Consider the following 12,250-nt stretch of genomic DNA (forward strand, 5'->3'; position numbering starts at 1 on the left):
TTTGATCAAATCTCAAATACTATGGGTTTAAACAGTGTAATGGTTTATTTGTTAAAATAAAAATTCTGTATATTTCTACCATTAAGGTGTGTTCGATTATAAGCATGAAATTTGTATGAAAAAAGTGTGTTTGATTGAAAAATAATGGAAAAGAAAGATATTTTTTAATTCTATGAAAAAAAATTCTCACCTCCCGTTAATTGTAATTTTTTATGAAAAATGAGTCAAAACATATTTTAATGTATTGTATCATAAATTTTTTTTATAAAAAATATTAAACAATCAAACATGCAAATATAAATTTTTTTTTATTAATGTTCCATAAGAAACAATTCAAATCAAACACCATTGAAATAAAATTTTAATTATTTTTTATTGATGTAATATTTTTTATTGAAATACTTTTCTAATGATCCATTGAAATAAAATTTCGACTATATTTTTTATTGATGTGATCCATTTTTTATTGATGTGGCATTTCTCATTAAAATACTTTTCTAATGATCCAGTATTCCAACGACCCTTAACTGTTGTCAAATGAGTCCTAGCTTTATTGATGTCAAATGATCCTTAACGAATGGTCATCTAAACAAGACAAGCAAACTTCATCTTCACCAACTTTGAACTGTAGTGATCCTAGCTCTATAAGAGGATGCCCATCATCTATATCCGTTCGTTGTACAATCAAAAGACGCGTTCATCGTTTAGATGACCATGAAGAGCTTCGGCCTCCATGTCCTCACCGGCCGGTGGTTCATGGTCTTCGCCACCCTCCTCATCATGTCCATCGCGGGAGCCACCTACACGGTCTGCCTCAACTCTAGCCACATCAAATCTTCCTTGGGCTACGACCAGACCACTCTCAATCTCCTCAGCTTCTTCAAGGACCTCGGCGGCAACGTTGGCCTTCTATCCGGCCTCATCCACGGGGTCACCCCGCCCTGGGTAGAGCTCCTGATCGGTGTCGCCATGAACTTCTCCGGCTACTTCATGATCTGGCTCGCCTTCACCGGCAAACTAGCCAAGCCCAGCGTCTGGCAAATGTGTCTCTACATCTGGGTCGGCGCAAATTCCCACTCCTTTTTCAACAATGGCGCTTTGGTCACCTGCGTCAAGAACTTCCCGGAGAGCGAAGAAATCGTTTTGGGCCTCTTGAAAAGCTTCGTCGAACTAAGCGGCGCCATTGTGACGCAGCTTTATCATGCTATCTATGGCGACAATTCCAAGTCCCTAATCTTGCTCATCGCCTGGTTGCCCGCCGCCCTTTCCTTCATTTTCCTTCGGACCATTCGGATCATGAAGACCGATCGCCAAACGAATGAAGTCATGGTTTTCTACAATCTTCTGTACATCTCTGTCGGCATCGCTGGGTTGCTCATGCTCAGAATTGTTGTTCAGAATAGGGCCAGCTTCTCCAGGATCGAATATGTCGCCAGCTTCGTAGTTGTGCTGGTTCTTCTCTTCGCGCCGGTTCTTGTTGTCGTGCAAGAACAGCTCAAGACATGGAAGGCCAAGAAACAAGTGTTGGAGGGCTCGAGTTCTCAGGTATAATATAGGTTTAATTCATTCAAAACAATATATACAATGCTATATATATATTGTTTTTCCTTCTTATAGTACTTCAATTCTCAGGCACAAGTAGTTACTGATCAGAACCCACCGCCACCAACAATGGAACTAGAGCGACCGACTCCGCCTGCCGGAGACCTAAAAAGCCCGAGAACGAGGGATTCTTGCTGGAGCAATGCATTTCGTCCGCCGGACCGAGGAGAGGACTACACCATCCTACAAGCAGTCTTCAGCGTCAACATGATAATTCTCATCGTGGTCACGACATGCGGCGTCGGAGGCACGCTGACAGCGATAGACAACCTCAGCCAGATCGGCCGGTCCCTGGGCTACCCCGCCTCCACCGCCACCACCTTCATCTCCCTCGTGAGCATATGGAAATTTCTCGGTCGGGTCGTCTCCAGCTTCGCCTCCGAAACCTTCCTCTCCAAGTACAAATTCCCTCGCCCCCTGATGTTCTCTCTCGTGCTCCTCCTCTCTTGCTTCGGCCACCTCCTCATTGCCTTCGGCGTGCCCAATTCTCTCTACGTTGCCACCGTGATCATTGGCTTCTCCTTCAGAGCTCAATGGCAGCTGCTCTTCGCCATAATATCGGAGATTTTCAAACTCAAATACCACTCTACCCTGTATAATTTTGGCACCCTAGCAAGCATGGTTGGAATGTGCATTCTCAACGTGAGGGTCGCCGGCCGGCTTTACGACCAGCAAGCTCTGAAGCAAATGGAGGCCAAGGGGCTGAAAAGGCTCGCCGGGAAGGACCTGACGTGCACTGGCGTGGAATGTTACAAGAAGGGTTTCATTGTCATCACTATTGTCACAATGTTTGGGTTCGTTGTCTCGCTAGTTCTGGTGCTTAGAACGAGGAAGTTTTACAGAGGTGATATATACAGGAAGTTCAAAGAGCAGGCCGAGGCGGCGGCGGGGGGATGGGGAGGCGGCAAAGGGGTAGTGCAGCTAAGGGAGGAGGCTTCCGGCAGCACCGTAGCTGGCTTTGCAAGTGCAAACTCTTGACGGCGCCACTGCCGGAATACTTATACCGCCGCCATACATCCCGAAAGAAACGAAAGATGAAGAGTTGTTTTTTCCTTTGCTAGAGTGGTTTTTTCCTTTCCAGATTTGGTTTTCATTTTTCGAAGTTCTAACCTTTTGGTTTCTGCTTGCCTTGAAATGAACATGCATTCTTGTTTCCATCACTAAAGAAGAACTTGTGGGATGGAATAGTGTTTGATGCAAAATTGGATTATGTTACTGTAATTTGATTCCTTTTATCTTTTCCTTTTATCAAATAAGTAATTCTATTTTAAAGTTTTATTTTCTATTTGTTATCATTTTATTGTCCGATTGTAAAATTAAAATTTGATAAATTATTCATCTTTACACGTCAAATTTTAAAAATTCTTTTCACCAGTTCTCCCTTATGGTTGAAATTATTTTATTTTAAGGTTGTGGAAATATTTGTTTATTTATTTTTTTAAAGAATATTTCTTTTTTTTTTCTTTTTTCTTATTGTTTTAGATAACCTTTTTACATAGGTTTATTGCCAGTTTAACCACTTTAGATTTGGGCTCCTTTTGACTTATTGGGCCGATTAGCAATGTTTAAAAATAATTTGGCTAAGCCCAACCCAAATCTTTTAATTCTGAATAGGTCTAACTTAAAATCAACCCCTCATTGTAAATATTTTGGGTCTACTGAGGTCTACTAGGGCTCATTTTAAAACACTTGGACCTACTTTGAACTCAATTCATTTTTCAATTATTTTTGGGCCTTTCAAGCCCTTAAGCCCATTTGAAGAAAAAAAATCCTTTTGGGCCTATCAAGTCTACCATCTTTTCTATGCCTTAACCAATGAAAGGACATTCTCTTCACAATTAGGACACAATTAATCCCTACTTTTGTTTATGGGCGGGTGTTAAGACTCAGTGCATAAGCTTTAACTGAAAGGATGTGTATGTGTAACGATTGTATGCATTAACGCTTAGCAGTAGATGCAAAAAGATTAAAAATAAATAAATAAATAAACTTTTTAAAAAAACTATAAATGAGTGACAGTGAAAACGGATCGTTATATAATAAAATCATACATTATGAAAATGTAATAAAAGGGAATTTTTACCTCAGGTTCAAAGAATATGCCAGTTGCTTCCGTTGCATATCAGACCCGAACACGTCGGTCTCCCGTTTGAGCACACGTGATCTATCGCTTACCGGTTCACCAAGCTACCTCCTGGTCTAACTCCTAGAACCATAGGCTGCCCTATAATCCTTTGCTAGACCTGTGGTAGGATCGTCTCAAACTTGGAACCCTTCACTAGACCTGTGCTAGGACCGTCTCAAACGAAGGTAAAAGGGAGCTAAGACCGTTCTTTCAAAAGGACTATCCATGTCATGATCCTGATGGGGGATAGAGTAAAGAGACTGTAGTTGTAATTCTACCACGCGCGACTATTGTCGGACAGCTGCCGGCAACTCTTGCCGTCACAGTTGTTGGAATCGCCGGAGAACGAACCACAACCACCACAGACTGCCTGCTAAAAAACACTGCCGACCACCGGCAACTCTTGCCACGCCGGAGACACTGTTCAGTGGCTGCCCCCGTCGGGCGGCGAAGAAGAGGCAACGGCTGAAGAGGAAAGGGGAGAAAGAAAGAGAGAGAGAGAGAGAGAGAGAGAGGAGAGAGGAGAAGAGAAGAGAAATCGCCAATTTCTCATGATAAATTCTCAATTTATCGCGAAAATTATTTCTGTACAAATAGCATTACCCTTTAATAATTTGAGCATACAGAGACAATCTCTGCCATCCCTTGGTAATTTCAGCACGCCCCTCCTTTTTATTTTTCTAAGCGCAATCATCGCTTCTTTATTAATTTTTCCAGAGCAATTATGCGGGTCTGCCACCCAACAGCCTGCATTCCTTTCAATTTCAATGTCCTGTTCTTTACATAATTAATTAATTCTTTTATATTATATAAATAATTTTATATAAAAATCAAAAATAGATTGATAATTTTTACAACTAACATTTTATTAAAAATATCATTAATTTTTAAACTTTTTATATAATATAATTTTTTATATAATTAATATTTTATACTATTTAAATATCATATGCTAGTCAATAATTGTTGTGGCCTACCATTGAAATAATTTTTTTCCTTAAAATCTTCGGGAAGCGTGCCCTCATAGCCTTGAACAGCGTACATGTACCTCTCAAGATGAATGCCCATAGTCCTTAAAACACGTGTCCACGATCGGACGCTTGTTCAGCGGGTACCACGTTTTGAAGCGAAGTTAAAAGAGTGCAATTTTGTTCACCCCCTTTAACGGGGGTGAAGATATCATTGTGGCCCTGATCAAGGGGCTGTTCTGACTTTGATGGCGATGGCGAAAATTAATGGAAAGGAAAAGGAAAAGAGATAAAAAGCTAAAAGCCCTTTGCCATTCCAAATACATAGCGCTTTTTTTTCTTGTTCTACTCCCTCCTAACCCAACTTCTACCTACCCACCATTTTCTCGACTTCCAAACAGTCCAGATATACATTGCTTAGCTTTTCTATAGACTAACCCCTTAGCAGAGTAATCTAATCTCTTGTTTCAATTCTAATTCAACTAAATTAATCAAAAAGATTTAAAAACCTTGATCTTTCTTATATATATATATATATATATAAATTCATCAACATCAATACTAAATTGTTGATCATTCTTTTATATATTTGATGAGTACACTCCATAGAGAGGCCGTCCTCCTATCTTTGAAAAATTAATATTGATTAGTGGGAACTATCGGAGGCTTGGACTAGTTGTGCGGTCGAGATTAATTTACAGAGAAAAAGATTTCAAATTCAAAGTATACGTACAGGACAATGAGCTTACCCCTTTGATGAATGGTGGCCACAGAACCTGAAGGGGGTAAATAACACCAAAGTCGTAAAATTTTGGTGTTTTTTTTTACAGGTCACTGAATTTTTATTCTTTATAAAATAATAAAAAAAATCAGATTTGAATTTGTGAAGAATTCGTATGTTTCTTTACAAATTTAATGTTATTAATATTAATTATTATGTGGTAACACTGGAATGTTTACAAAAAAAAAATTGACATGATTTGTTAGTTCAATGATCTATGTATGTCGACTGGTACAGCTGACTTTTCCTATCTCTATCTTAAAAAAGTTAAAGGAAATCAACTAAATAATCGGGATCGTAAAAGGATGCTGTTACCTTAATTGTCAAAGATGTGTTGGAATTTGAATATCCTCTACCACTTTATTGAATATTTTAAATAGAAAAGAATTATATGTATTGGTTTTCCCTTACACTAACGAACAAAATAACACGTGACTTTAGTCCGCCAACGACCAAAATAATCCAAGCTAATGGACCTAAAAAATCTGAACTGTACTTCAAGTGGCACCTGTTAATTCATTCAACAAATATCAGAAAAAAATAAAAAAATTGACGTGATTTGTTAGCTATGTATGTCAACAAATAAATTATTAAGTGAAGTCAAACAAAACTAATAATTAACTTCTTCAAGGCTTAAAATAATTGATCACTTCCCACATACGGACCCACCACCCTATTTATCACACACAATCAAAATAACTTATTTATATTATCTCACAATTTATTGAGTTAGTTTATCAACAATTAAATGCAAAATAAAGATAAAAAAAAATTAAAAAATTTCCTGTAACTTTTCCGGGACATGTAGCATTTATCGAAATAACTTTGACACAGTACCGTACGACGGGGCCCACTCATGGACTCCGTTATCTTATATAAAAATAAAAATAAAAATTATATTATCATTATTTGAACTCAATGTTTCCAAGTACTAGTTAATTTTTCATACGACTTTACAATTATACCAAGAAATTATTTTATTTTTACCAAAAATCATTATTTTACTACAATGACGTCTTTAATCTTTGTATCTAAGAGTAAATTGAAAGCCTGTAATTCGTTGCAAGAAAAAGTATTATTAAATATTGATGAAGAAATTAAACGGTGCATGTAATGTTACCAATTACGCACGAAGCTGACCGTGTAATATGACTAATTTCGCATGTGTCTTGTCACGCGAATGGTTCTTCTAGAAAATCACAACACTTGTCTCCTCTCCCTGTATATAAACGGACCCAAGGCTCCGATCATTGAACGCAGTTGCGAGCTTAATTAGAGCGTTTCACATAGAGGAATTAGCAAGGCGGAGATCAGTGCAATGGCGTCTGCAGCAACCAGTAGGGTAACGGATATTCCTTCGTCTCTCTCTAATATTAATTTCCTTGGTGTGTGTGTGTGTGTGCCCCGATTCAGTGCTTTTTATTCTTTCTCACGATTTATACTCTTCAGTACGTATAATCTTAATTACTGTGGAACTTGTCTGATGATTAGTTAACTAATCTTATCGTTTGTGTAGTGATTCATATATATATATATATATAGTAAAGATTGCCAAAGGGTTGCACCGATATCTCTGGGTTTTTATGTTTTGTTTCTTTCTGCTAAGTGATCTCTGGCTAGTTTAGGAATCAGTTCTTGGTTGATGTACGTACGTGGTACATGGGATGGAACTCGCAGAAATTTCACGTAAGGGAGGGATTTTCTTGTTTGTTTACTCATATATTTAATTTATTATGACAATTAAGAAGAATTGGGGGCAAAATTCATTAGCACTCTTGAATTTTCTGTGCAAAATATATATGAAGGGGTACGTGTTCAGGAAGGAAATAAATGAAGTGGTGTATTTTAATTCTGACATTCTTCTACGATGTTGTGTATTTTAATATCTTTTACACACGAACTCTCTATTTCACCCATGATTGGAATGTCGCAACTCTGTTGTGTGGGCATTTCCAGCTATAGAAATGTGCAGATCCAAGCTCCATCCAGGGCCGGCCCTGGGCATAGGCTGCCTAGGCAGCAGCCTAGGGCCCATGCCCATTTTCAGCCAGGAGAGGGCCCATGCCTATTTTAATGTCGCAACTCTGATGTATGATTTATTAGTTATGTCTTTTGATTTTTTTTATTAATTTTTAAATTATTAATTAATTTTGTGTTTATATTTTAATATTTGTGATCTCTCTCTTATTAGTGAATTTATACTAATAGATTGACGATTATGTCTATTGAAAAACATATGTTAGCACAAATTAATTATAATAATTTAATTATTAATTTTTCATCTAAAACTATTAAGAAAATAAATTTAAAGTGAAATATTATGAATTTTATATAATAATTTTTTTATTTATATTAATTTTATTTTTAAATATAATCGTAAAGGATCCATAAAAATTTTAACTTAGGGAACTCTAGTCTCAGGGCCGGCCCTGGCTCCATCCACCCACTAATAATAGGATTATGCTACTTGTCGAGAAAGCTAAAGCTTTACCGAAAAAGTTAAATTTTATTTTAATTTTTTTGGTCCTATTTTCTTTCTAAAATCCCGCCCAACGCCTTTTCACTCCCTCTCTCTCCCTCTTTCACTCTCTCTCCCACTCTCTCTCTGAATCTCGTCACTGCAGCTTGCACCGTCCGCCATCACTGCTTGCACCGCCGCCATCGCCCAGACCACCGCCGTTCGCACCGCTGTCGAACCTCAGGGTCATTTGAGTCGAAGCCCATGGGCGTGGCCACATGAAACACACCGGAGCAACCTTCGATGGCCTCATCGAAGCTCCCGTCTTCGCCCAGATCCGCCTTCCACAGCGTCAAGTTGGTGTCGGCATTTGGTGGCTCCATCATCGGCTTCACCTTCTTCATGTTCCCTAACATTAAACGAAAAATCATCATAGAATTGTTCTCCTTATTCTAATTCTTCTTCCCTTTGATCCTGCTTGAATTCTTCCCATTAATAGATTGGAACTAAAACTGGTTTGTGTACCTGGGTCGCGAACGGTTGCGCGGACAGTATAGCCGCGTTGAAGAAGCCTCATGACGAGCCACGAGCCGATGAACCCGGAATCTTCGGTGACGCATACGGTGGCCGGCGGTGGAGAAACTTCCATGGCTAAAGGCTAGAGCTAAAGCTTGAAGGTGGGAATATTCTGAACAAAGATTGATAGAATTTGGAAATATTCTGGAAATGACGCATAATAATTTATTTTTAAATTATTTTTTTCATCATTTTCTCTTCCTAAAGCCCTCCCAACTTCATTTTCACACACTCTCTCTCTCTGTCTTACTCCTCACTCGCTCGCTCACCCACAGTCGCCCAACTTCACCCATTCTCTCTCTCTCTCTCTCTCACACACACACACCCCCCCTCGGCCTTGACGGAGGAACGCGCCACCGCCGTCGCCGTCACCCCCGCCACCGTTGCTCGCACCGCTGTCGCCCACACCCGGCTAGCCTCGGCCTTGAGAGAGAATGGCGCCATCGTCATCGCCCGCTGTCTCCCCCGCCAAAGCCGTGAACACAGCCCGCCGTCGCCCCCTCCGCTTGCACCGCCGTCGACCTTCCCTCAGATCGCCCCCCCAGCCGGCCACAGAAACGAGCAACCGCTAGTTGCCCCCCACCCGATGGTACTCACAGAAACCCGCCACCACCGAAAGTTCAAGTTTACAACTATGGAGATTCAACCGTTAGGTCACTAAGTCACGCACGGGAGGGATTTTCTTAATTGTCTGTTTACTCACTCATATATTTAAACTGTTTTTGCGTGGACATACATATATTTATATATTTTTTTTTCTACTTTAATTTGTTCTATTTCCTTTTCTCGGGATGATGATGATTTAGTTGTGAAAATGAAAAATAAAGAACATGATTTATTTTTTTGACATATCCTCTTTTCTGCTCTCTTAACATTTCCGCACTCATCACTTATAGTCCCTTCGTCCAACAATCAAGGCTGTGGCCCATTTCATTGGAGCATGCGCCTGCCCCGCCGGAAACTTGAGGAGCATGGTCTCCGCCTCCCTCCTCATCATGTCCGTCGCGGGAGCCACCTACACGGTCCTCCTCAACTCCAGCCACGTCAAATCTTCCTTGGGTTACGACCAGACCACTCTCACTCTCCTCAGCTTCTTTAAGGACGTCGGCAGCAACGTTGGCCTTCTATCCGGCCTCATCCACAAGGTCACCCGGCCCTGGGTAGTGCTCCTCATCGGTGCTGCCATGAACTTCTCCGGCAACTTCATGATCTGGCTCGCCGTCACCGGCAAACTGGCCAAGCCCAGCGTCTGGCAAATGTGTCTCTACATCTGCGTCGGCGCAACTTCCCACTCCTTTTTCAACAACGGCGCTTTGGTCACCTGTGTCGAGAACTTCCCGGAGGGCCGGGGAATCGTTTTGGACCTCTTGAAAGGCTTCGTCGAAATTGGCAGCGCCATTCTGACACAGCTTTATCATGCTATCTACGGCGACAATTCCAAGTCCCTAATCTTGCTCATCGCCTGGTTGCCCGCCGCCCTTCCCTTCATTTTCCTTTGGACCATTCGGAACATGAAGACCGTTCCCCAAACGAATGAAGTCATGGTTTTCTACAATCTTCGGTACATCTCTGTCGACCTCGCTGGGTTCCTCATGTTCAGAATTATCGTTCAGAATAGGACCAGCTTCTCCAGGATCGAATATGGCGCCAGCTTCGGAGTTGTGCTGGTTCTTCTCTTCACGCCGCTTCTCTTCGTCATGCAAGAACAGCTCAAGGCATGGAAGGCCAACAAACAAGTGTTGGATGGCTCGAGTTCTCAGGTATAATATAGGTTTAATTCATTCAAAACAATGCTATATATATATATATTGTTTTCCCTTCTTATAGTACGTCAATTCTCAGGTACCAGAAGGCATTGAGAACCCACCGCCACCAGCGGCGGTGGAACCAGAGGGATCGAATCGGCCTGCCGGAGACCTAAAAAGCTCGAAAAAGACGGATTCTTGTCGGAACAATGCATTCCTTCCGCAGGACCAAGGCGAGGACTACACCATCCTACAAGCACTCTTTAGCATCCACATGATAATTCTCTTCGTTGCCACGACATGCGGCGTCGGTGGCACGCTGACAGCGATAGACAACCTCGGCCAAATCGGCCTGGCCCTTGGCTACCCCGCCTCCACCGCCACCACCTTCATCTCCCTCATGAGCATATGGAAATATCTCGGTCGGGTCGTCTCCGGCTTCACCTCCGAAACCTTCCTCTCCAAGTACAAATTCCCTCGCCCCCTGATGTTCTCGCTCATGCTCCTCCTCTCTTGCTTCGGTCACCTCCTCATCGCTTTCGGCGTGCCCAATTCTCTCTACGTTGCCTCCGTGATCATTGGCTTCTCCTTCGGAGCTCAATGGCAGCTGCTCTTCGCCATAATATCGGAGATTTTCGACCTCAAATACCACTTCACTCTGTATTATTTTGGCGCCCTGGCAAGCCTGGTTGGAATGTACATTCTCAACGTGAAGGTCGCCGGCCGGCTTTACGACCAGGAAGCACTGAAGCAAATGGAGGCCAAGGGGCTGAAAAGGCTCAACGGAGAGGAGCTGACGTGCACTGGCGTGGAGTGTTACAAGAAGGCTTTCATTGTCATCACTGCTGCAACTCTGTTTGGGTGCGTTGTCTCGCTGGTTTTGGTGCTTATACACAGGAAGTTCAGAGAGCAGGCCGATCCGGCGGCGGCGGAGGCGGGGCAGGCTTTGCAAGTACAAACTGTGACGGGGCAAATGGGGTAGTGCAGCTAAGGGAGGTGGCTTCCGGCAGCGCCGTGGCAGGCTCTGCAAGTACAAACTGTGACGCGGCCACTGCCGGAATCATGTATACCACCGCCATGCACCACGAAAGAAACTGACGACGAAGAGTTGATCAGCAAATCACTATGGCATATTTTCATCCCAATAAGATACTGACGACGAAAAGTTTCACAGTTCGTGCATTTAGTGGTTTTTTTTTTTTTTTGGCTAAAGCCTAAAGTTTCACAGTTTGTATCTGCGAAAAATGGCTGTCGGAAGGGCAGTTTAGGTTTCCATTTCTCAAAGTTTGCCCTTTTGGTTTTTGTTTGGCTTGAAATGAACATGCCTTCCTGTTTCCATTAGTAAAGAAGAACCAAAATTGGAGTGATGCAAAATTGGATTATGTTATTGTAATTTGATTGCTTTTATGCATGTTTTCCTTTTATCAAATAAATAATTTTGCTTTAAAGTTTTGTTCTATTTATTACCATTTTATATGATTGTAGACTTAAAGCCTAATAAATTATTCGTCATTACACATCAAATTTCACAGTTTAGTAAATCACTATTGCATATTAATTTCCATCCCAATAAGTCGAAGGTTAAATCTGAAAGTGTTATATTTAATGAAACCTCAAATGAGGCCAAGGCTGGGGGCTTCTTATGGCAACCGTGGGCTGCTCCTTGGGCGCCCACTGGAAGGCCATAAGAAGCAGCCACTTTGGGGCAGCCCAATTGTCTTGTGGCTTTTGTTGTTTTGTCTGCTGCTGTTGTCCCGTTTGCACGATTTGATCCAGGCCATTGGTGCTGCTTTTACTTAGAGCAATCCGAGCCATTAAATCATATTATATCTCGCCTTGAGATTGTTGATTCGCATTCGCATTGAAGACGGAATCGATTGAGGGGTTTGTGGAGAGTCAGTCATTTTCTAAGGTTTTCTTTTTGCTCTCTCTCTCGTTCTCTCTCTGTAAATGTTGTATAGACCGTCTTCTTTAGCGTTCCTGATTTTGGTTTTG

At 41.5% G+C, this 12,250-nt stretch overlaps 3 protein-coding genes across 3 annotated transcripts; 2 read left to right on the forward strand and 1 right to left on the reverse strand.

Annotated features, from left to right (window-relative positions):
* The first annotated feature begins 714 nt into the window (after positions 1-714).
* On the forward strand, positions 715-2,580 carry LOC127792282 (uncharacterized). The gene is made up of 2 exons (XM_052322734.1): positions 715-1,545; positions 1,633-2,580. The coding sequence occupies exons 1-2, from the start codon at positions 715-717 to the stop codon at positions 2,578-2,580; spliced, it is 1,779 nt and encodes a 592-aa protein (XP_052178694.1).
* Positions 2,581-8,116: 5,536 nt separating this feature from the next.
* Positions 8,117-8,583, reverse strand: LOC127792283 (dihydroflavonol 4-reductase-like). The gene is made up of 2 exons (XM_052322735.1): positions 8,460-8,583; positions 8,117-8,343 (listed from the first exon to the last, which is right to left on the reverse strand). The coding sequence occupies exons 1-2, from the start codon at positions 8,581-8,583 to the stop codon at positions 8,117-8,119; spliced, it is 351 nt and encodes a 116-aa protein (XP_052178695.1).
* An 898-nt stretch (positions 8,584-9,481) lies between these two features.
* On the forward strand, positions 9,482-11,237 carry LOC127792284 (uncharacterized). The gene is made up of 2 exons (XM_052322736.1): positions 9,482-10,270; positions 10,338-11,237. The coding sequence occupies exons 1-2, from the start codon at positions 9,482-9,484 to the stop codon at positions 11,235-11,237; spliced, it is 1,689 nt and encodes a 562-aa protein (XP_052178696.1).
* The last annotated feature ends 1,013 nt before the right edge of the window (positions 11,238-12,250 follow it).

The sequence above is a fragment of the Diospyros lotus genome, chromosome 15 (assembly GCF_014633365.1).
Source record: "Diospyros lotus cultivar Yz01 chromosome 15, ASM1463336v1, whole genome shotgun sequence".
Lineage (NCBI taxonomy): Eukaryota > Viridiplantae > Streptophyta > Magnoliopsida > Ericales > Ebenaceae > Diospyros > Diospyros lotus.